This window comes from Balearica regulorum, chromosome 5 (assembly GCF_011004875.1).
Source record: "Balearica regulorum gibbericeps isolate bBalReg1 chromosome 5, bBalReg1.pri, whole genome shotgun sequence".
NCBI classification, from domain to species: Eukaryota; Metazoa; Chordata; class Aves; order Gruiformes; family Gruidae; genus Balearica; species Balearica regulorum.
The window spans coordinates 25,026,720-25,050,753 of record NC_046188.1 but is presented as its reverse complement, the minus strand read 5'-3'; the positions used below and the strand labels follow the sequence as shown (position 1 = coordinate 25,050,753).

Below are 24,034 nucleotides of genomic sequence, written 5' to 3'. Positions count from 1 at the left end.
CGGAGTGTGCCGCCTGCATCCTCATGGGTTGGAGAGATGGGAAGCAGGGAGGGGTGCCTAAGGAAAATAAGGCTGTCAAAGCCCCTTTGCACTTTGGTGGCTCAGGTCCCTGTCCCACCTGCTGGTCACTCCTGACGGCAGGAAGGCACGGCTGCTCTGCAGAAATAAGACCCCTAGGAAGTTTCTTAGCTACCACCCCTGCCAAGCAACTGATCGATGCTGCATCAACGGGAAAGGTTTTGCAAATGCTGTTGAGGTCTAAAACGTTCCCATCCACTTGTCCCTGCCGCCGTATTGGGGGGCTGACCCCCCCGTGTGCCCCCACTGCGCTGGCCGACTGCCCGGGGGCCCGTTCCCCTCTCTCCCTGTGGCACACGCCCGGGCAGCCATCCCGAGGAGCCCGAGCGCCGCAGAAGCTGCTCGGAGAGGCTGATGCGGCGAGCACAGCCTCAGACCCAGAAATAGCCTGAGACGCGCAGACCCCGCACCCAGGCGCTCTACCGGCAGCTCCCCGCCAGCTCCCCGTACCGAGAGCCGGAGCAGCCGGGGCCTCCGCGGAGCCGCCGGTCGCTGCCTCGCCCCTTCCTCCCCGCACGGATGCCGCGGGGCGCACGGTAGGCAGCGCTGCGGGGGGGCTGCTCGCCCCCGCTTCGGGCCAGGAGGCAGTTCCCCCCGCGGGGCCCGGAGCTCCGGCCGCTTATCGGCCCGGCAGCCGGTAGCGCAGGCCCCGGCGCCCGATTATCGGTGAGGCGGGGGAGGGGGGGCAGCCCGGGGACCGCGGCCGCTCCGCCGCAGCGGGGCGGTCGGGGGGGCGGAGCGGCGGCCCCGGCCCCTTCCCTTGCCGGTGCCGTGGCCGATGCCGGGGCCGGGCAGCCCGTGGCCGGGCGGTGCGGGGGGAGGGCCGCGGGGAGGGGAGGAGGGAGGCGGCGGGCGCGGGCCCCGGAGCGGATCCGGGCCGGGACTCCCCCAGCAGGTCAGTCCGCGGCGGGAGGCTGTGGCGGGGCGGGAGCTGCGGTCCGGGCTGCGGGGCTCAGCCGGCGCCTGCCGCGGCAGCGGGGCTCCAGCGAAGGGTGGCTGGGGGGGTCTCCAGGGGTGCAGGACGGGTCCGGGGGGGGCGTCCTGCCGGTGGGGCGATTGGGGTGGGGAGGAAGCCGTGTGGTGCGCGGGGCTAATCCCGGCCCCCCCCATGTTTAGCTGTGCCCCCCGAGTGGGCCTGGCTTTGGGACTGCGCTGGGGGATGCTCACGGCGACTTGCTTGACCCCCCTGGGCGGGTGTGCCAGCACCGCGTTGGGCAGCATCCGGGTACAGCTTGCGAGGGTGACTCTGCTGGTCTGGGATACAGGGATGGGTTTGGTTTGCTGTTGTAGGAGATTTTGGGGTACTTATCTCTGTTTAGACGTTGTTTTCCTGCCCTGGTTCTGGACTAGGTACCAAAGAGGCTTTAAGTAGTGCTTGTCGCCACCCGCCTGATGGGCGACTGAGGCCCAGCAAGGTGCGGGGGCTTCCCTGGGCTGCTGGAGTAAGTCAGTGGCAGAAGCAGAGAGCAAGCCCCAGCCCCTCGGTGTCCTTTGCCAGTGCGCGCGTGCTGGCCTGTGCTGCTGTCCTCTGATGCGAGATAAAATGTCATCCCACCGCTGTGTCATGCCATGGTTTGTGCTCAGCCCCCACGTCATCCTGGCCACAGAATCCTCCTTCTGGGAGCCACACCTGACAGTGTTAGAAACGCTTCGTGCTGGAAGGGGAGAAGCGAGGGAATCTCTTCCCCATTTCTCCCTCCAGCTTTTGAGAGATTGATGACTCTGAAAGGGCTGCTGGGTCAGGATGATCTAACGCTCTGGCTGAGCTGTTGTCCCCCCAGTTTATGACTTCATCCAGATTTGTCCACAGATCAAGGTCCTGCCTTCTCCCTTGCTTGCTTCGCCATCCTCTCTAGCAGCAGCAGTGCTGCGCAGTGGGTTTGTAATTCAGAAACCTCCTGAACAGAACGGGTGTTATCCAGGAGAAAGAGAGACCTTTGTCTGCCTGACGGATGTTATTTCTGCATGAACATCTTTTTCCTTTTAACTGTTTAGCCACCATCTCCAGCACTGATCTGCACTCCTGCCTTCTCCCCTTTCAGTGAGTTCAGGGGGAAGTAGACAGAGCGAGGAGGCGAGAGGGAAGCTGGGTGGGCTGAAGAGGTGTGAGAAAGCACCTTGCCCCATGTTGGGGCTTTATGATGCAGTGTGACAGGTCAGGCTGCTGTCTGAGCAATGGAGAGAAGGCAAAATGTGCCATTTGGAATAAAAGGTGCTGTTGAAGTGGTTTGCAATATTTATTCAGAGGAGAGAGGAGGGAAAGTGTGGAGAAAGCAGAAGGCAGAAAGACTGGCCCTGAGACTGGCCCCGAACCCTGGCCTCGCTGCCTTCCCTGCTGCCCTGCAACGTGGTGGTCAGAGCTGGGCAGCAGATGGAGAGGGAAGCAGGAGCAGCTCTTTCAGGAAGGATTTGTCTTAAGTAGCCTGGCAAACAGCCACTGGCAAACAAATACGTAATAAATAAAATCAAGGAGGCCACTGGCACCCCTGCCGCCTCTGACTCCGTAGCACATATGGGCTTTTCTGGCTTCCCTGTAAGCTTAAACCTCTGCCTTCTTCCTATGGCAGCATCCTGGCTCCTGTCTTCCTGCAACTCCCTCTGAATGCCTTTCAGCTGTTTTATTTTTTTGCATGATAACACTTGAATGCTCTGTAGCTGTTCTCCTCTTCAAAGCTTTCCCTGACGTTAACTAGTTCATCCCTGGTTCAGTGGCTGCTGACAGTGGTAAGCGTAGGATGCTCCTGCAAACAGGGACAGAAGTAGCGGTGCTTGCTGGGGATGTTAGTTAGGGGTGTGCGTAGGCCCTCGCAGGTAAATACTGCCTTTCTTCCACGCAGAGGCTTCTGGCCCAAGGGAAGGTAAGGCAGATTTTATCACAGCTTCAGAGCCTACATCTGCAGAGTTGTAAAAGGAATGTCACTGCTTTAAAATATTCCTTGCAGGAAATACTCCCGTCTTAACAGACTGAGAGCTTTCCCAAAGCAGCAAGGAGAGAGAGAAATGTTTCTAACACCCACAAGTGAATTCAATTGATATTAAACTAATCAGTCACCTAAACTCTTAGGCAAACATCAGTGTGCTGTGCAAATGCTGACTCCTCTGTGAGTCCTATAAACACCAAAGCCTTCTACCGTTGTCACTTCTGCATTTGGCGAAACAGCTCTTCTTATCTACTTTAATTGCTGTAAATATATTTCGTGTACTTAGCCCTAAGTTTGAAGAAAACATTGCATTGCTGATGCACTGCGCTCAGAGCAAAAGCGGGTTTGCTTTGAGATTATTTCGGGAGAAGCAGCTCCAGTCCCAATTTCCTTCAGCTATGGCTTGATTACATTCAGTCCCTAACCAGCTATCAGACACCTCAACGACAAGAGGTCCTGGAGCTTTTGAAGAACCCACTTGGCATCTACTCTCACTTTAAGATGCCTAAACATCTTTTAAAAGCTGGCTTGAAGTTATTACTTCAAATATAGCTGGGACTGGTAATTAGGCTGTGATCACACCTTGTTGTTAGGTGGGGACAATGGCAGCAGTTTGCTCACCCCATTACAGCAACAATGGGACAGCCCCAGCCAGGTAGCTCTGCACGGCAGTTCCCGTAGCCCAGGCCACTATTGTTACTGGTTAGTGGGTGAGACTGGGCACGGCAGGTCCCGCGGGACCTCTCTGCAGAGGCAGGGGGTGGTGGGGTGGAGGAGCCTGGCAGGGGTATGGGCTCCCCTCTCGCACCCCGCTGCCCCAGTCCATGTGTCACCCTCACCTCTCTGGCGGTTCAGCCGCTCCTCGATCTGACAGCTCCTCACCAGGTTCACTTTTTATGGCTCATCTTGGTGATTACCTAAGCCTCAGCACTGTCCTGCCTTGCCTGTCCGGGTACGGCCCTCTCTTAGTGGATGGCTGTGTTGGCATAAAGGCTGCAGAGAAAACCTCTTTGTCTGAGAAATCGCCTTCTTAATTGAAATTACTGTAATGTTGCCCAGCCTCTGGGGAGCGTAAACATCACGGTATGGAAGCATTTCAACACCGGGATCAGTTGTGCAGTTCCCAGCAGAGTCCCCATGAGAGGCTGTGGGTACCATTTTGACCAAGGAGGGGCTTCTATGCTGTTGTAGTTTGATCTCAAATAAAGATGTGTTTAAAATGGAGTACCGGAGCAGAGAGGCTTGGTGCTCTTTTTCAGTGGGAGCACATGAAAGCTTTGGATGACCCAATTCCCCTACCCCCAGCACCGACATCTTGTGTCTTATCATCTGCAGATTGTGGGTGAGCTGAGAGGAAGGCAGCATCTGAACGAGCCAAGCTCCACTGCACCCTCAAGTGCTAAAAGGCAGGTTGTGAGAGGTGGAAAAATATGTCATCATGTAATTTTGAGTTCCTCCTAACAGAGAGAGGAAGGGGCTCTGGCCCTGCACTGCCGGGGAGCACTTTATTTTTAGCTGGGAGTTGGTGATAGGAGGCAGTTGGAGCAGGAGGTGATTGAGAGAATGAGCCTCTTGATGTGCTGCGTTGGATGGGGTAGGGGAGACCGGAATGCAGAGGAGGTACAGGTGGGGGAATTAGGGCTGACCTCAGGTTTGGAAAGGTAGCTGGAGAGCAGCTCCCAGCTGTGGCTCAAAGTGAGCCTGTAGTACCCTGAGGCGAGGCCTGGGGACCCTGTGTTGGCCAAGCCAAGGTGACCCTGCCAGAGGAGTCCTCTTGCTGCGCTACCCATGCAGCAAGATGACCCATACTGGGATGAGTCTCTACCCGTGCCAGAGAAGTGGCACAGGCTGAGGTGCTGAGATGTCGTGTGAGGGCTGGCAAGCTGAGGGGTGACTTGCGAGGCTTGGAAGTGGCCGACCATGAGCCACAGGGCACCAGTGCAGCTAGCATCTCAGCCGGCGCTGGGACAGTCCCCAGTAGCCTGGGGCTTGGAGCCCACCTGGCTGGTGGACCTGGTTTCAACAGCAGGTTGGGATGGTCTTCTCAGTGTGGCTCTGGCTTGGAGCAGAGTCTCCATCCTTGGAGATATTAAAAACCTGCCTGGACATGGCCCCAAGCAACCTCCTCTAGCTGAGCCTGCTTTAAGAAAGGAGGCTGGACTAGATGATCTCTCTTTAGCCTCAACGCTTCTGTGATTATTGGTCCTATCTTCTGACAAATTCGGTCACCATGGGATAATCCCCAAGACAGCGTTAGAGAAATGACTGAAAGTTTGGAGGTTTGCCTAGCTCCCCTGAGCCTGCCAGCAGCAGTCTGGAGGTCTCTACACCAGTAAGAGACTCCCGGGGCTGGCAGGCTCCAGGCTGGGGATATGCACTGTTCCTTGTGTTTCTGGGCTGCTTTTCTCCAGGAGAGGTCACAGATGGCAGAACTACGTGGAGGGGAAGCATAATGGCAAAAATGGCAGAAAAACAAACCAAACTTCGTAGACTTCAGAATAAATTTGATCTATGCCTTGTTTGGCTCTTGACCTGCTGCTGAGTAGGATGGATGGATTAAAGTCACGATTTAAATTAATGATCAGAAAGCCACAACATAAAAACCTAGTTTTAATCTTGCTGTGTTTGTACACTTCTGCTCTTTTCCTGAGGACAGGTTGATTCTCAGTGATGGCTGAGCAGGAGGCTGAACCGTGCTTAAGTGAGTGGGTTTACAGTGTAACATACAGTTATTTAGATTCTTAATGTCTATATTTCTTGCATTAGAAAATGGTGACACATTTCTTTAGTAGATATCACTTCATTATTTATTATAAATTTGGTCCAGCTGTATTTCAGTGTAAAATGAAATTCAATTCAAAATGCAGAAAGCAAGCATTTAAAAAATGGTTTCTAGTTTGGTAGATAAAATTGCTTAAAATGTATGGGTCCACAAAAGAAAAAGAATAAGTTTATGAAAGCATTATTTATATATGTAATGAATTTAACAATACCGTATTACTATACTATATTGTATTACTATAAAACTATATTATAGGAACAGAATTTTATTATAGGAGATGTAAAATATAACCAGTGATATAACCTGATTATTTCTGGCTTTTAAGAATTCAGAACTAGTAGAGATTATCCTCTCACACTTCATCTTCTTTGGGCTTGGAAAGGGAACCAGGATCTCCTGCATTAACCTGCAGTAATTTTCTGAAATTTGACTAAACTAATCAGTGTACTAAATTAATTGAAACATTTTTTTCCCCCCTCTGCTTTCAAAAAGGCTGCTGCTGTCATAGCCACTTTTGCAGTTTGTCAGACTTTAGCTCCAGGTGCTCAGCCAGTGAGCGGATCTGGCAGCAAGGACATAGTGCATGAATTTCTACTGACTGACTTTTCACTGATGAGAGTGAGCTGAGGTCTTAGCGTGTAGGTTGTTATAACTTCCAGTTTTAAATTGGCTGTCTTTTAATTTGAAAAGTTTTTAGTTCGGACAAAATCTGATTACTTTTAAGTCAGGTATATGTTTCCAAAAGTCATAATTCTTTTTATTTGTTCTGGTGCCAATTCCTCTTTATTACTTTTTCCTTTCATATTACACTGTTGCTAATCTTCTCATCAGGCAGTTTCATTGGATTTTTCTGTTGGGAGGTTTTCATCAAGTTTAATTTTCTTTCATCCGAGTTTTTAATTTCTTGTGTTTTCTTCCATGAAATTTCATCAAATTCTTCCTTGTTCAGAAACAAAAAAACCCAACAAAACAAAACCAACAAAGTGAATACTGCTAATAAAAGCTGCAGTGGCTGGGCCACTTCCTGAGAATGGCACATTTTAAAGACTTTCAGTTTAGTTCAGTCATTGCGGAAAAGTCAGGGGTTGGATGTTTCTGTAAATACAGTCCTCTGATATACTGTACACTGGGCTGGATAAACCTAGCTATAGAATACTCTAGTAACTGGACTTACAGAAACTATGACCATACCCTAAACCTTATCTTGGGTATGTGTCACAACTACAGCTTTATGTATGTTCTGGGGTAATCATTAGGTTTCAGGATTCCTTCATCCCGGCAGCTATGTCCGAGGGGCCGGCTGTTTGTTCAGACAGGAGTCAAACTTTGGGGGTTTCTTTCCATCCAAGGAGGTGAATTTCTGGCCCTTGTGAAAGACATGTTGCAGTTTGTTTCAGCAGAGAGGGGATTTCACTCTACATTAGTTCAGGCTTGGGATTTTTCATGGCACTTTGAATGTGCCGGGAAATATCCTGAGGGCAGAATAAGTCCCAGCTGGGAGTGGTGCCTGGGGTGTCTCTCTGCCTCCCCACCTTCCCATGGGAGCCCACTGTGCCAGCGCTGTGTCCTCCCCGTCCTGAGTGCCCGAGGCAGGAGAAGGGGTGCGCAGGGCAGGCATGCGATGGGACCTGCTGAGCTTCGGGTCGGATCCTGCTGTCAGTGCTATGGGCTGGCTGCCTGCTCCCTGAAGGCGTGAAAGCTCTCCATTCCCCAGAGCCAGCCTTGGTCAAGAGGTGGGAAATGGGAGGAGTGGTCGTGCCAGCAGGATGGTATCTCACTCCCTCATTGAACAGAGCTAATCCTGGTAGCTGGGTTTTGTGGTCCTGCAGCTCATGTAGCACAAAACCTGTCTGTCTGTGCCATGGTGAACATTAGGAGGAGCCTTCCCAGTGCCCTCCTTTGGCTCCTCACACCTGGCTTTTGGTCCTTTTTTGGTCACCTCCCTCCAGTGTGACATCCGTGTGCCCTGTCATGGAGTTGTGCCACCAGGAGGAAGCATGGAAGGCAGCCAGGCAGGATTTGAGACTGGGGCTGGGCTAGGACAGCCTGGCCACTGTGAAAACCCCTCTGTATCAATGCTGCATCCCTAAGCATCTCTCCCAAAATGGACACAGAGCCTGTCTGGTCCCCACTAATTGTGGCAGGGCCTCAGGTAGCTGCTGGGCAGTGGAGAGCCTTGCAGTGTCTGTTACTTGGGCACTGCTCCCGGCTTGGGCCCCCAGATATCTTTGGCCGGCTGTATTCCTGGTGTGGGCACTGCTGTGCCCAAAGCGCCCTGGGAGGACAAGGGAGAATGGGCTCGGGGGGGCTCCTTTTGCAGCCCCCTGCTGCAACACCTCAGGTTTATTTCCTTTCCTTTTCTCTTCCACATGAGCAGCACCCCTGTGGAGGGCAGAGGGGTGGCAGCGTGGGGACCCCACACTGCCAGCAGGGTGGGCAGAGCGGTGCAGGGGCTGCCAGGCTTTCCCTGAGCACCAGCCTGGCTGCATGGCCCTGCGTGTGGGGAAAGGCAGGCTTGTGCAGAGAAACCAGGGACTATCTCTGCCTCCCTGCTCCTAAAACTTGCCATACAGATCTTTTTTCCTGTATTCCCCCGACCCCTTTTTTTCCAAGGCTTACTTGCCCACGGAGCATCTCTGATGCTGGCTGTTGATCTGGCATGTTTGAAAGGATGCACACGGCCCCCCCCCACCCCCCCAACCTGCCAGGCTGGGCTGACAGCCCCTATGCAGTGTTGTGTCACCTGCCTTTGCAGCAGGAAGAGCTTGCAGGTTGCTCTGTGACCACCCTACTGCTAAATCTGTCATCTGTCTCACCATGTCCTCTGGGCGATGCTGTGCCTCCTGGCCCACAGTTTCTCTCCTCCCGATGCCTTGTCCCTTTCCCAGCCTGGCTGCTGTGCATGCTCAGGTGTGACACTTCCTTCTCTGCCTGAAGGGAAAGAAACCATTTTTTGTATTTTCCTCCATCACATCCCTCACTCCTGATGCCCCTTACACTGGCCAAGGGCAGCTGCTGGCCGGTGGGCACAGCTGGAGCAGGGCAGGAAGGCAGTGTGGTGGGTGCGGGAGAGGCTGTGTGCTGCCTGCCTGTGCCCCACTCACCCCTGTATGCTGGGCTGCGGTAGGTGTGTGTTGAGGGGGGATCCTGAATTCCAGTCCTTGCCATGCATCTTGTCTGACCTCCCACTGGCTTGGGATGCACCGCAGTGCCCGTCCCAACAGCCTGGTGGTTTCCCTCTCATCCCTGGTGCTCCAGGGCCATTTGACTCTCCAAGTCCTCTCCACGGAGGAGAGGAAAGTGGGCTGGTGGGTGTGATGGGCTGTCTGCTCTGCCCTGCTGTGCTCTGCTCTGCTCTTCCCTGCAGCAGGTATGTGGCTGGGACTCTACTAGGGTGTACTGGGAAAGGGGAATTCCCTGTGGGGGATGGGACTGATGGGAACAAGCTGTCTCGTCAGCACCTGAGCACCCATCGTGCTGGGAGGAGGCTGGAACAGTCGGTGCTTTGCAGATCCGCATGTCTGCAGCTCCATGTGCTCCTGGGAGAGCTGCCTCCCTGCCTGGTGGCTGCAGCAGCAGCAGTTTTCCCCTGATCTCCCCCAAAGGCTGTGTGGGCTGCGGAGGTGGCTGGATGTGTGCCCCAGTGACCAGGGGAGGCTGACTGCGTGCTCCCTGCACTGCCCCAGCAAAAAGCAGCACCAGGCTGGCCCTGCGCAGGGGCGGGATTTGGTGGGAAAGCAGGCAGCTTGGCCCGTGGCCTGGGCAAAGGCAGCGCGATCTGGTGTTGAGTCTATGAGAGGGATTCAGTCTCTTCCCTCCCCCTGCTCAAGGACCATATCTGCTTGTACACCGGGGGAAGGTGGCAATTTGGTGAGTCCTGCAGTCTCCCATACAGATGTGGCCCCAGGAGGTAGAGGTGGCCAAGCCATGCCACTTGGGGAGCACCTTCTCTCCTTGTCCTCCCTTTGCAACCCCTGCGTTCACCATCAAAGGCTTCTCCTTCCCTTTGATGCGCTATTGACTTGAACCAGGATGCTGAGAGCTAATCCCTTTGGCACGGCTGGATGCGGCTAGCACAGCTGCTGCCGGGGCCATCCCCGCTTGTGTAACTTGCTGGTGCCAGAGCCTTCACTGAGCTGCGAGCTCCCAGGGTAGCGTGATTGATCCCAGTTGGCTGGTGTTACCCAAATCTGCTTGGAAGCTGGGCGGAGGTGGGAGGAAAGCCTCGTCAGGGCCAGGATTGGCAAGTGGTGTACTCATGGGCTCCTGCTGTAGCACAAACCTTGCTCTCTGCTCCTGGCACTGAGCATAGGCGGTAGAAAGTGTTCTAGCTCTGCAAATGCTCTAAAATCATATTTTATGTGTATATATATATAATGTTATAACACACTGGTCTCAGGAAGAAGCTTTTGTGCTTGCAGAGAGGGGAGCTGCACAGGGCAGGAGTGTTTGCTCCTGCAGCAGAATCAGCTGTTGGAGACACTGTGTCTGCTCCAAGCTGAGGAGTGAAGGGAGGGAAGGCTGGCAGCAGCCAGGTGCCAAGGCCTCCCCCCCAGAGCAGTGTGGAGGGAGGTGCGTGGGTGGCCTGAGGAGAAGGGGCTCAATGGGACAAGCATGATGCTGCCCACCTTATACTGGCTGGCCCCTGGGAGGCTGTGGGATGAGGGTGCTCAGTGGCCCCCAGGTCCCAATCAGGCAGCAGTGGGCTGGACTGGAGCAGAGCTGGGCCCTGCAGCATGGATGCCAGGCCCCTGCTAGCCCGCCATATGCCCGCATCGCCCCCCATCACACAGCAGGTTTGTGGGCATCAGCTGCGAGGAGGGCTGGCTGGAGCTCAGCACCTGAAAGGAACCACGCAAGGGACTTGAAATGCACCTGCTTTGTCCACCACCTCGGCGGTGAGGCTCCTGCCATCCCCAAGCGTGCCGTGCCATCCTGGCTGAGCAGGACACTGGGGTGCAAAGCCACCGGAGTTGCCTGGTCCAAACAGTGCGATATTGGGCTTCCTGGTCTGCATCTCCCTCATGCACAACCCAAGTCCTCTCCTTGCCAGTCCTTTCCTTGCCTCTGCCCTGGGGTGAGATTCCCTCTGCCCACCGGTGACAGCTGTAGCTGTGCTGGCTGCTCCCATGGCTGGCAGTCTCTCTGCAGCAGGTGGCCTTATAAAAGGCAGCAGATAAACCTCCCACTTTCCTCTCCACCTCCCACAGCTCCCCACTCCCCAAACAGTGGAAGGGGCTCAGGGAGGAGAGAGCTGCCTTTTTCCCTATCTCCATCCTGCATTCTCCCCCATCTCCAGGGACCACGGTGCTCCTGATGCCTTGTGGCACTGTGAAAGGTGCCTATGACCCGCAGTGACAGCCTCGGGCCGGCTCCCGACCGCAGCATGGCTGCTCCTCATTTCCATATGTTTCCATGAGGGTGTTTTTCCCAGCAGAGATGGCACTTTCCTTCACAGAGGCTTTAAAATCCTCCTCTGCTTGAGCATGATTACCTGGGTGAGGAAGAAGCAATCTGCCTGTAAATGCCTGACATCCCACTGCTGGTCGCAGCCTTGCTGAGAGGTGCCTTCTTTGGCCTTCAGTGCCAAATGGGAGCTGCTGCTGCTGGGCTGGCTGTGCGTGGGCACAGCGTGCCGTGGTCCTGGAGCTGCCAGGCGATAAGCAACCCAGGGGTACCCTTTGTGAGGAAACTCAAGCCTTTCCCTAGGGCTGGCTGCTGCCATGGCCCTCAGTCATGCAGGCAGCAGGCGTCAGGAGTCGTCCTCATCTGCGTGTATCATTGTTAATTGTAAGTGTGGGGGTTGCTCTGGGGACTGCGAACAGCATTCAGCATCCCAGCTCAGAGCAGGGACCTGGTGGTACCAGGGGGACTCTTTACCGTTTTCCTGAAATACTGTTTTCCTTAATGCACATGCGTGTGCATGTGTGTGTTAACCGAGAGTCCCAGGATGACTCCCTGCCTCTTTCCCATTTGTGAGCAACCTAGGTTTCCATCCCCTGCACTCAGCCCTGGCTTTTTCATAGAGTCATAGAAAAGTTTGGGTTGGAAGGGACCTTTAAAGGTCATCTAGTCCGATCCCCTGCAATGAGCAGGGACATCTCCAACTAGATGAGTTTGCTCTGTCCAACCTGACCTTGAATGTTTCCAGGGATGGGGCATCTACCACTTCTCTGGGCAACCTATTTCAGTGTTTCATCACTCCTATCATAAAAAATTTCTTCCTTGTATCTAGTCTGAATCTACCCACTTTTAGTTTAAAATCATTACTCCTTGTCCTATCATTGCAGGCCCTATTAAAAAGTCTGTCCCCGTCTTTTGTATAAGCCCCCTTTTCTGGCTCTCTGCTCCCAGCCATCACCCACCAGCAGCCCTGTGGCTCCCTGCCCCGCACTTGGGCTGGGTCTAGCCTGGATAATCCTTTGTGCTGAAGAGCGTTGATTTAAGCGTTATCAGAGGATAAGGGTGCACAATGCAGAATGAGTGACAGACCCGTTCCCTGGAGAGCTTGCAACGCAATTAGCTCGTGTTTGCTCAGTGCTTTGCACACACAAAGTGCCGTGTGAGGGGCTAAGCACGCTGTGTGCACAGCAGGATATTGAAATATAAAACAAACAGGTTAGAGCCAGCCTGCAGTGGCAGCTTTGTCAAATGTGGCGAAAAGGGCTGGGGGTGGAACGAATAAGCTCCGCTCTGGTCCTTCCTTCCCAATTGCTATGCGCTGGCTCCAGCAGCCACTGGCTCGCACATGCGTGGAGGAGGCGCTGGAGAAGAGCTGCTCTGTGCACGGCGTCTTCCACGCACCGGCCCAAACAAACCTCCCTGGGTGTAGATCATCACCATAAGCACCGTTTGCTCTCGGTTGCCTGAGGTTTGGCTTTGTTCTCATGCCGAGGAGTACTGCGGCGAGTCAGTGCTGTCCTGCTTGGTCCGCAGCATCCCTCGGGGAGAAGGGGCTGGTGCAGGTGGCTGCTGTACAGCAGAGGAAGGCCACAAACATCATCCTGCGGAGAGCTCTGCTGGAGGCTGGGGGGTGGAACGCCTTCTCATCCAAAGACCTCATACATGGAGCTTAGTCTGTCCCAGCACCGAAATGCAGCCACCCCTGGGTCTGCAAGGCGGTGCCAGGGAAGAAGGGGAGGGCAAGGAGCTGGGGGGGATGTGGCAGCCACCACAGGGGGACGTGGCAGGGGAGGGTTTTGTCCTCAAATGCTCTCTTGGTTTAAGGTGAGTCTCAGGTTTTTTTCCTTGGGGCAGCGTGACCCTGCGTAGGGTTTCCCAAAGGTGGTGGCAACCTGCCACTCGTGAGAGCAGAAAAACTTGCTTGGTTCACTAAACAGGGTTGCGGTCTCTTCCTCCTGGTGGGTCGCGTAGTTTAGATGGTCAGTGCTGGCTAGGCAGTTTGGGAGCTGTGGGTGAGGAGAGCGGGCAAGACATGTATTTCCTATCCCTCATCCTGCTGCCCGCTTGATCCCTTGCTGTGGGTCCCTGTGCCTCTGCACCATCCCTTTCTGCAGGAAGCTCCCAGGGACCAGGGGGACTCACACGAAGCGTCTGGAGAATGGAGCAGTGGTGCCAGAGAGGGGCTCACTGTGGGGTTTGCATCTGACGGGCCTGGGTGGGAGCACAGGCCAGCTGCTCCCCCCGCCATCCTGCCCTGGCTGGCAGTGAGCCTGGTGGGCGTTTGTGCCCCTCAAGGGGAAAGCACTGCAGAGTTTACAGGCAAGGAAGCTGATGTTTATTTACACCATCTTTAAGCAGGCTTATTTTACTCAGCCATGCTCTCAAGCTCATTTTCTCGTTGATCCCACTCGCTCCCACAGTCATACCCCCCCATCCTCACGAGCACCCTGGCATGTGTCCCCAGAGTCACTTGTGGGTGATAAGGGGACAGGGGACACTGGCTGCTGAGTCCTCCTGACTTCTCTGGGTCATGTCTTCATTGGCAATGACAAAATTAGTCTTTGAGCAGATGTTTTATACCTGTTAGGAGTCATCAGTTACTGCAGAGTGGTCCTTTGCCTTCAAACTTTACTGACCCCAGCCTCCGTAGCCCACCAGCCAGGTTGCCACTCATGGTGTGGTTCTCCTTGTTTGGAAAATGCGTCTGGTTTCTGGCAGGCTAACGGACGGGCTGATGTATGTCCCATGTGAGGCAGCTGCCATCCTGCTGGTGATGGGATGGGAGTCTTCTGCTGGTGGGTTGTCTGTGCTGTGGTCCTAGCAGTGTTCATACCAGTGTCAGTGTTTGTGCTACCAATCTCTCTGCATCCAGCACCTTGGCTCTGTGTCATGGTCTGGCTCAACTCTCTGTGGGTCTGTGGGTCACAGCCCTGGGGAGGTAGGCACAGTCAGAGTGGGATTCACACCTGCCCTGAAGATGCTGAAGGTGGTGCAAAGAGCCCTGCCCAGGGATGCTGCTGCCCCATGCCCACTCGCTGCACAGGCCACCAGCAACCTGACCCTCTCTTTGATGTTTGGACCTGGAGGCCATGGCTCCAAGAGGAAAGGGTGAAGGAAGAGCCAGGGAGGAATGCCTTGGACTCACGTGGGGTTTTGGAGGGCCATGTCTGTGGTCCCATCCCCTCTGTGCTCATCCCCCTCAGGGATGGATGTGGCCCATGGTGTGCCTGTTCTCCCGTGCACTGAGCTACAGGGACAGAGAGGTTATCATGCCCTCTGGTGCCAAAACTGCCTCTGCCAGGGTGTGCGCTGAGCTCAGCGCAGGGTGTTGATGAGCCTTTTCCCAGCCTGAGGTCGTTAGTCATGCTGAGTCAGTGGCAGTGGCTCGGGTTTCCTGGCCTCCCAGTCACTGCAGTCCTGCAAGGTCGGTCGGTCACTGCAGTCCTGCAAGGTGGGACACCAGAGGTTTGCCTCCCTGCCTGGTCCTGGGCACACCAGGGCATGAACCTGATCTTCCCACTATGGTGGTCCTCCTTTTCCCCTCCTGCAGCCTGGTCACATCTCCTTGCGAAGGAAGAAAGATGCAGAGACCGTCAGGTAGTGGGGATGCTTGCTTTCTAGGAGACAAGGTCTGGCTCCTCAGCCTGGCTTTTCTGCTGGCTTTGCGTGGCCACGGGCAGCTCCATCAGCAGTCCTGCACCCTGGCTGCCCATCCGCTAGCAGAAATGAGCAATCCCCTCCCTGCCAGAGCAGGCATGCCGAGGAGCCCAGCTTAGTCATCTGAGTGCTCCCAAGACTTTGTTTTGGTGTTTTGCTACTCCAGCTGTCTGTGAATCCCCTAGCAAATGAGTTTGCTGGCAGGGTGCTTCAAGGGAAAGACGAATTTTGAAAAATTGCATTCACATAAAAGAAATGCCTTATTTTTAATTGGAAATCTCATTCTCTGGATTAGTGCCCACCCAACCGGAGAGGAGAAGCATATGCTGATGTATCAACAAAACAAACAGGGCACTGAATATTCAAGGCAAACCTTACACACTGGAAATGCTTCGTAGAAATTATCCAGCAAATCGCTTTCAACGGCAAAGCTCATACATTCACTGTCCATTCACAGCCACTGCAAAGAGCAGAAAGAAGTATTGCCTTTCTCTAGTACTCTGCACATTTTCTGACCCTATTTTACCATCTTTCCTCTAAGTACTAGCTAGATTGGGTAGACCATTAATTGTGATTTCTGCCTCTATGTTACTGCTTCATTTTCACAGCTGCAACCCTGCCCCGTCCTGTGTTTCTTGACTTGCCCATTGCTGTCACTCCTCCAGGACAGCAGCTGCACCGAGGGATGCCTGTCTGTGGTTGGCATCTGGAGGCACTGCCTCACACACAGCTAACGGGAAGCTCTCCCAACACCTCCTGGAGGTGAAAGCACCCACCCATCTCTGTTATTCACAACAATAATTCATCCTCTGGCCATTAAAGATTGGGAAGTGCACAATGCAGAGGTATAGCTGGGAATAAGAACTGGTCTGTTGATGCTGTAGGATTTGCTTGGACCTTTACAATACGATTGCAGAGCACTGTCATTGGAGTATTGCAAAATGCTGAATTATCTCATATGTCTGGTGTGAAAATTTAGCTTAGGTGTTTTAACAGTGACTTTAATTCTGACCTGCAGTGCCCGTGTGATCTCTCACTCTGTATACGACTACTCTCTAAGGAAGGTATCTCCTCGAGAGAGGTTGAACATGTCCTACAGGTCTGAGTTCAAGCTGTTCCTGGAGCGTATGAGCAGAAATCCTCTCTTCCCATTTCTGCTGCATGCGCTGTTCCTAGAACATTTACATGATTTACTTTTGGCTGGTTGTTCCCAATGGTTATTTTAATGGTAACGCTGCAGCTATATAATTTGCATAAGCTTTTCTAAGAGCAGCACCATAAGAGGTGAGATTAGCTGGAACGAACAGTCTAGAAAAGTACCAGTTTGGATATTTGGAGGTGGGTTTCCATGGGTATCTGGGAGTGAAGGGACCAGGGAAAAGGCAGGAGAATGAGCTTGAGATTAGCGTCAGAGGAGCTGTGATTGACTGTAAGTGCTGTGTTACAGGCCTGAGCACGACGTGATGGCTCTTCCGGGCAGTGGAGCTGGAGGTGCCTAAGAGAGAGGGGACAGAGCTGGGATGGTGGCTTTAGGACTCTTCTACTGAAATTTCTCTGTGTAATGCTAGGTGGAGAGACAAGAACCAGCTGTGCTGGGTGGATGAAAGCTTGCATTTGGGAGACTTGTGGACAGGAGAGCTTGGCACAGGAGATGCTAGCACCATGTCCAGGAGGAACCTGTTGCTTTTGGCCACCAGGAGCAAAATATCTGCTACTGGGGGAAGGGGGCAGCAACAAGGACATGATAGGGAAGGACAACCCGTACTGATCCCCATGACAATCCCCCTTACCCTGCCATCCTGCAGCAGGATGTTCCTCCTACAAGCATGAAGATGGTGCCTAGTAACAAACTGCAGGATCTTACCGCTGGGTAGTGGCGTGGTGGTGGCGGAGAAGGGACTCAGAGCTTGCTAAGAGTCTCCTTGTTTATTTACTGAAGGTCCAACAGCTTCCTCGGTCAGAGACACTCTCCTTGTTAACAAAAAGGCAATGAAATATTTAGCAGCTGAAAATGCCAGATGGCGATGGCTCTGCTGCTTACTGGAGGAGGGGAGGGAAGGAAACGTGCACATGGGGCGAACAGATTGAGAGCATCTCTGTAGGAAAGGGCTGACCCCGGCCGGCGGCTCCAGTGGTGCCGGTGGTTTCACAGCCACCTGACAGCGAGTGGGAGGCAGGCTGACAGGGCAAATGGCTGCTGCTTGTCACAGTGGCTCACTCATTTCCCATGGGTCTCTCCTTGTTGGAGTTCCCTCTTCAGGGGTTGTTATCCCAATGGGGCCATGCTGGGCCTTGAGGTATGGGACTCCCAACCCTGGCTGGGAGGTAGACCATGACTGAAGGCACTACAGGGAGGCTTTGCCAGCCCATCCCTCACTTCACACCTGTTTGCAGGGGTGGTGCTTCAGCCCCAAGACTACTGGGATGCCCTTTGGAGCTGTATCAGCGTATCTCAGGTGACCTTGCAGTTCTTTTGGGAGCCATACTAATGGTCAACTATCCCAGCTTGGGCTATGATGTCTTCCGACACTATGGACTGGCCAGATCAACACATATATGGCTTGGGACCTCCGATGAAAACCAAAGATGCTGTAGGCATGGGCAGATCTGTAGCAGACACTGAAGCTCATGCCCCAGGTGACACTGCACCATGTGCACAGTAAGAAGGACTGCCATGGGTCTGCGTGTCCTGGGGATCCTGATGCCTGTAGTTCAGTGGCTTCTGACATCCCTTTGAGGCATCTATGTAGGTAGCCAGGTGCCAGCCTAACCCTGAAGTGGAGTGAGCCTCAGGGTCTGCTGGGCTCATAGCCTTGGTCCAAGCATCCCAGCCACTCTTTGGCTTCCATGGAGATTTTTCTTTAGGCTTCAGAAATGAAGAAAATACTAAGTCACCATCTCTCTGTGTTTAATTTGGAAACTGCAGGCACCAAGAGTAATTCTTAAGTTCTTCAACCCTCCAGAGAGTTTGGGTTGGCAATCCCTTGAGAATCCCTGGTGTCCACCTGATTGCATTTGTCAAGCTGTCAGAGCCCTTCCCCGCCGCCCCCCCCCCCCCCCCTTAACTCTGTGTTTGGAAACCTCCCTCTTCCTCAGTCTTTCCTTTCCCTGGACAAGGAGGTCAAAGACAGTCAGTGTCTCAGCCATGTAACCTGTGTCAGCTCCTGCCCCAGCACCCCTGTCCTATCCTCTCTGCTCAGCCAGGGGCTGGGGGTATCTGGACTCCTCAGGAGCTTTAGGACAGGACTATCTCCTCAAGCAGGAAGCTGCATGGTCTAAGAGAGAGAGGCTGAGGCTACAGCAGTGCACGTTAAACCACGTGCTGCTGCAGTCTCCCATCTGTCACACTGACACAGCAGAAGTAAATGTTTCCCAACAGAAACAAATCCATGTAGAGCTCAGGAGGATCCCCTTTCTAAGCCAAGGCATTTTGTGTGTGCTCCCTCTGTGCTCCCCAAGGACCTCTCAGTCAGGTTTCCTTTGGTGTTGACGCAAAGTTGATCCTGTTTGGTCTTGATGGAAAAAACCCCACCATAAACACTTTGCATCTCCAGGTCCCTGGAGGTGCTGACTGTCTTTGTTTGCGTCCTCTTCCATTGCTTAATCAGACCGTGGCTCCTGCTTCTCTTCCTCCGTCCTGTCCATGGGGGCTGTGAGCACCCTGCAGCAGGGATCGGCTGTGGTTGGGTGACTGCAGGAGCTGCAGCACGGTCCCAGTTGTGGCTGGAATATAGATAAAAAGGAGGGAGAGAAATGAATGCCCACTGGCTTGGATACAAAGTTCACGGGACTGCATGTTAATTGGCATGATGTGATTTCTCATGACCTTTGCGCAAGCCACAGTACACTGTGCTCAGCATGTCTACAGGGCGAGGCACTCATGTAACTCCTTATAAAGTTCAGGCAGGCCAGAAGATGTCCTTGTCTGGAGCACAAGTCCCTGAGAATAGGGATGTGGAGTAACTGAGGTTGCAAGGGCTCCCTTGGAGGTCCCTGCTCAGGACCGGGCCAACTTCAAAATTACATTTGGTTGCTCAGGGCCTCCAAAAACAAAGTTTTCTTGTCCATCTGTTTTCCCCCCAACCAGTAATCTCAGTCTTCCCCTAAACAGGGTCTTCAGCCCTCTGGGTTTATCTACCTAAAAAGTACTAGACATCTAACTCTGGACCTTATCAGAAGAGACATTAGGGACCCAACTTGGTTGCTATTTTGAAAACCAATGACCTGTTAATGGACCATCCTGAGAACACCCTGGAGACCCCTTGCTGTCCCAGGGTGCTTCTCACCCTGGTGGCGCAGTTGATCTCACCACAGTCCAAGCTGTCCTCCTCTGAAGGCCACGCAGGTCTCCAGGTCCAGGAGCAGCTGGCTGAAGGTGCCAGCGGGGGCTCCAAGGCACAGAGACATGACAGGCCTGCAAGGAGGAGAGACTCTGGCTCTGTTGTCCCCAGTCCATGTTTGTTGGTGTTTGCTGTGCTGGTTGTCTTTCCTCCTGTCCTGGTGAGTGGAGTGGCCATTCATCACTTTCCTGGCAGGCAGGTCTGTGGCATCCCTGTGAGTAACAACCATGTTGGCTGCTGTAAGGTGCTTGTTCCCAGGGGTCCCAGGCCCTGCAGGTTTGGAGAGGATCCTCTCCTACTTAAAGCATGGTGATAGGAAAGGTTTTGGAAACAAGCCACAGTCTTGGCCATTAGTGGCCTTTAAGTGTTTCCTGCCAGTGAGGGCTGTAGCCTGTGGTATCAGCTGCTGGGGAAATGAAGGGAGCCTTGGCATTTAGTGTTTTCAGAAGTTGATTCTTCTGAAGACTTCAAGATATCTTGGAAGGAGCAATCCTGCTCTGGTGGAAAGATGGAAGGGAGGTCTCACGACTCCTGTGTCACACAGACCGTGATGCTGGAGGAGAACGAAGGGCTGGGGGATGTTCCACATGGAGCAGATATCTGGCTGCAGGGAGCGAAGCGAGCACAGCCCCAGCAGCCCAGTTGTTAACATCATCATTGCTCTTATTCTCAGAAACTCAAGCAAATGCTTTGGCTCCTTGTTCCTGCCTGCTGAACGCACCAGGCTGGTCATGACTCAACCCATCTTCCAGGACTGAGGGGCAGAGGTGGTGAGAGACCTGTCTCAGGTATGACAAGGTTTAATGGGGTCTAATGGGGTGAGGAATGGGTATGAGGTAGGTGTGAGATTTCTTCATCATTACCCCCTGCCCTGTGTCCCACAGCCCCTCCCTGGGAGAGACTGTGACTGTGGAAGCTCCAGGATTACCAGCCAGTCCTCTCCCCTCCTTGCCCTTAGTGAGCTCCTCAGACCTCACTGGAGGACCTGGAAGAGCCATGGCCCCTTTTCAAGCAAAGGTTTCTCCATCCGCACCCCTGCCTCTGTGTTGCAGGGTGAGGCCCCACGACGGCACTGATGGAGAGCGTGTATTCGGTGGAACCAGCGCCTGATGGTGCCGGCCCCACCTCGCTGGACATGCTCAGCTTCCTGGACGCCCTGGTGAACAGCACGGAGGAGCAATGCTTCAGCGCCCGCTCCCGCAGCACCGTCCTGGAAGGGCTGCCGTTTGGTGGCGTGCCCACCGTGCTTGCCATCAACTTCATCCTCTGGCTGGTGAGCGGGCTGGGAGGGTGCCATGTCTACGGGCACTGTAGTCCCTGGCTGTGGTGTCAGAGACTGGCTGTGAGCACGAGTGGGTGCGTGTGTTATGGGTGCACTGACAGCCACATGTGAGTGCAGCCTGCACACCGGTGCACCTGGCTAATTGGGGAAACAGGGGTGAGTGCAGGGGACCAAGAGCTTTGCCCACTTCGTGGTGGGTAGCAGGTGGTACTTGGGCAGCAGTGGTGAGATCACAGAGCAGAGTTTTGCATGAGCTTGGGCTCATGAGGGAGTAAACAGAAAGGAAGGATGTGAGGAGATCCCACAGGGCAAGACCCTGCGGCAAAACCCTTCACCTCTCCTCTTTCCTCTTCTTCCAGCTTCTCCTCCTGGTCTTCTCCTGCCTTCGGAAAGCTGCTTGGGACTACGGGCGCCTGGCGCTGCTGATGGACAATGATAGGTGAGGAGGATGTGAGGCCACTGCAGGTGATGGCTCCAGCTTCTCCAGGCTGGCAAGAGGGCTGGCTCTGCAGGGTGGCCCACGGAGAAGCTCAGCATGTGTTCCTGTCCCTCCTTCCCACTGGGAATGGCCTGGCTGCCCTTGCCCATGGAGGCACAGTCACCATCTGCTGCAGGGAGAGGGAAAGCCTGGACCAGCTTTGATTCACTCTTGCAGGCATTGTCTGGTGACGCTGCTCTCAGTGCCAGGGAGGGCACTGCCCTGGGAAGGACAGAGGCCCAAGAGCTGCTTGGGCTTAGTGAGGACTGAGCTGCTGCCTCTTCCTCTGCCGCTCTTGGGATGAGCAGGGCTGGCCAGTGGAGGAGACAGAGGGAGACACACAGCCATAACACTGTTCCTCATGTCACCAAGGCAGCTTGCTTGGCCCATCCTTAGTGCTAGGTGCAGAATCCCTCTAAAAATACCAGTGTCCTGGTGAAAGTAGATCCCAGACCAGATTTTCAGGTGGGCTTTGCTGCCCACAGCTGCCTGCTTGCCAGCTCGCCCTGGACAGCAAAGCATCTTTCTTTGCACAAGTGGGTGCACAGAGGAGGGGTCTCTGCAAGGCTGGGCAGCCCATAGGAGCAAACTCTGTAAAAGGCTTTCTCCTGCCTTCTCTACTCTCCAGCTTCTCTTGGCCTTTGCCTCTGGAGCCAAGTCTGACATTTCCCTTCACTGGGGAGATCAAAAGGGCAATCAAGACTTAAAATTCAAGCACTTGTTACATTCCTTTTACTGTAATGCCATTTGAGGACTGAAACCAATGGAATATAAAAATCCAGTTCAGCAAGCCCTTGTCCTGGAGCTAAGGCCAATTCTCCATCAGTCACCTTGCCGTGGGCCGGGGCCACAGAGAAGCCACAGGGACTTTTTGGTGCAGAGGCAGCGAGCGCAGCCCCTGCCCCGAGCCCAGCAGTAGCTGCTGGTCCAGCCCCAGTGCAGGATGCGGGGAGGGGTGGCATTTCCCAGGTTCCTTCTTCGAGGGTGCTCATCCTCTTCCATCTGCTGCTTCTCTCCTGCCTCACCCCTCTGCTCCTCCCCTCCCTGCAAAGTTTGACGTCGCTTTTCTACGGAGAGCAGAGCGAGAAGGAGAAGTCCCCATCAGAGAGCAGCCCCCTGGATGCCGACAACAAGGATGTGGTGAGTAATGGCAGCAGTGGCAGTGGGAGCCCAGGCTGGGCTTGTCCTGGCCCAGCCTGCCCTGCTCTTCATGGGAAACCCAGGTCAGAAGTTAAATGGGAGAAATTAAATTCTCCAGTGTGGGTTTTCCTGCTTAACACCCTTTAGCAGCGGGGTATTCCTGGGAAAGCTGGAGAGTTTCTTTGTCCTGCCTTGGTTTGAGGCATCTACCTTGATCAGCAGCTTGGAAGGGATGCTCCCAGCAGGGCGAGCATCTCCCGGCTGCGTGGCCATCCATGCCAGCTGCAGGGACCTAGTCGGATGCACGGCCAGAGCCTCACTGCACACCCGCAGGAACCTTTCTGGCCCAGGCAGGACAGAGTCCCCTGGATCACACCTTCACCTCTGCAGGCATGGTGGGCTGCAGGGGCTTTAAGGTCATGTTTTGTTTCTCTCTGTGGCATCAGGTACAAACCGGGCTTTGCTGGAAACAAGCACAGACTGACACATTTTGCTGTCTTTCTCCTTTTTGGCAAGAAAAACTCAAAAATCAGTCGCTGGTGTGACTATGAAAAAATGACAGAACTTACTAAAAAAGAAACTAGGCAGGAAAGGTAAAGCAGCAAAATCCTTGCAGGTGGCAGGAGGCCTGTTTAAAGGCTCGGTACTGGATGCTCTGGGCAAATGTGTATTGCTCATCAAAAAATAACTAAGTGAGAAAGACCCCAGGGAATGACAGCACAGCTAAAGAGCAGATTACAGGAGATTATTAAAAGTAAGAAGACATCCTTTGAAAAGTCAAGCTGTTCCCAAATGAGGGAAATCTGAACTCTGCCAGGTTAGATACAAAATATACTAAGGGGGCGGGAAGAGGAGTTTGAGAAGAAATTTGTAGAGAGCATAGAAGCAAGTACTAGATTTTTCTTCACACACGAGGAACAGGAAACCTGACAGAGGGTTTGTAGGGCTGATAGATGTTGAAGATTGAAAATGCGTGCTGGAGAAGGCGAGAATGTGGCAGGAGAGCTACATAAAATTTTGGTCCTTTTGTCCAGTGAGGAGGAACTCAACCAAATTCCTGCCCAGGAGTTCTTCTCTGCAGGGAAGCATTGGAGCATCCCTCCGGGAGTGGGGTGGGAGGATGAGTTTGCAATAAAAGCAGCCTGATGAATTCTCATTATCATCACAAATTCCCAGGAGCAGGTGTGGGACTTCTCACTCACCCCGAGATGAATAGCCAAGCTATTGACTACAGTGTGTGACCTCTTCCCTGCACCTGGGGATCCTAGAGAGTTGAGAATCACCTGATAAATGCTGGTTTTTCAGGAGAGTTGGGAAAACCCAAGAAATTACAGCCTAGGGAGCTTGGGGTCTGCATGGACAACCTCCCAGACATGGTTCTCCAGAGCAGAGCCCCAGAGTGGAGCATAGGAGGGGAGTCATACCAGCTGGGCTAAGGGGGTGTCCGGCCCCTGTGGAGCTGTCAGGGACACGGGGATGCCTGCACCTCCAAAGCCTTCAATCAGACAAAGCTGAGCTGTGAGGTAGGAGGGAAGGTTCTGGTATGGGTACAGCTGGGGAATGGAAAGGAGGAAGAAGCTGCCAGCTCTCACGGGACAGGGTAAGGGAATCCCAGAAGGGGCTGCCTGTGATCCCTCCCATCCAAGGGCAGCATAAAACCTCCAGAAAGGGGGCAAAGAGGAGGGGCCCAATGGCCGAGTGTCACTCGGTACGGCCATGACAGGGAAGAGTGCAGAGGGAGCTTGAACTTGCGTGAACTCCAGCGTTGGTAAAATGTAACACAATGCATAGGGGAGGAAAAACCTCTAATATTGCATATGCAGTGACAGGGAATGAGCTATTACACAAGATCTTGGCGTTGTTGTATATCGCTCTATGGCACTGCCGGCTCAGTGCTTGGTCAAGAAAGTGCATTGCGTGTTAGGGACTGTCAGGGAAGGCACAGAGGAGGGA

At 53.8% G+C, this 24,034-nt stretch overlaps 1 protein-coding gene across 3 annotated transcripts in view; it reads left to right on the top strand.

Moving 5' to 3' along the window:
- The first annotated feature begins 451 nt into the window (after positions 1-451).
- The window catches only part of TMEM63C (transmembrane protein 63C), a 33,616-nt gene continuing 10,033 nt past the window's right edge, over positions 452-24,034 (top strand). The window contains exons 1-5 of one of the 3 annotated variants that reach the window (XM_075753813.1): positions 452-614; positions 19,855-19,969; positions 20,234-20,454; positions 20,823-20,902; positions 21,994-22,081. In XM_075753813.1, the coding sequence (XP_075609928.1) occupies positions 20,257-20,454; positions 20,823-20,902; positions 21,994-22,081 (366 nt within the window). In that variant the 5' untranslated portion in view covers positions 452-614; positions 19,855-19,969; positions 20,234-20,256. Of the gene's footprint in view, positions 745-892; positions 974-19,854; positions 19,970-20,233; positions 20,455-20,822; positions 20,903-21,993; positions 22,082-24,034 lie in introns of those variants that run through there. The other 2 variants (XM_075753812.1, XM_075753810.1) reach the window with 2 other exon arrangements.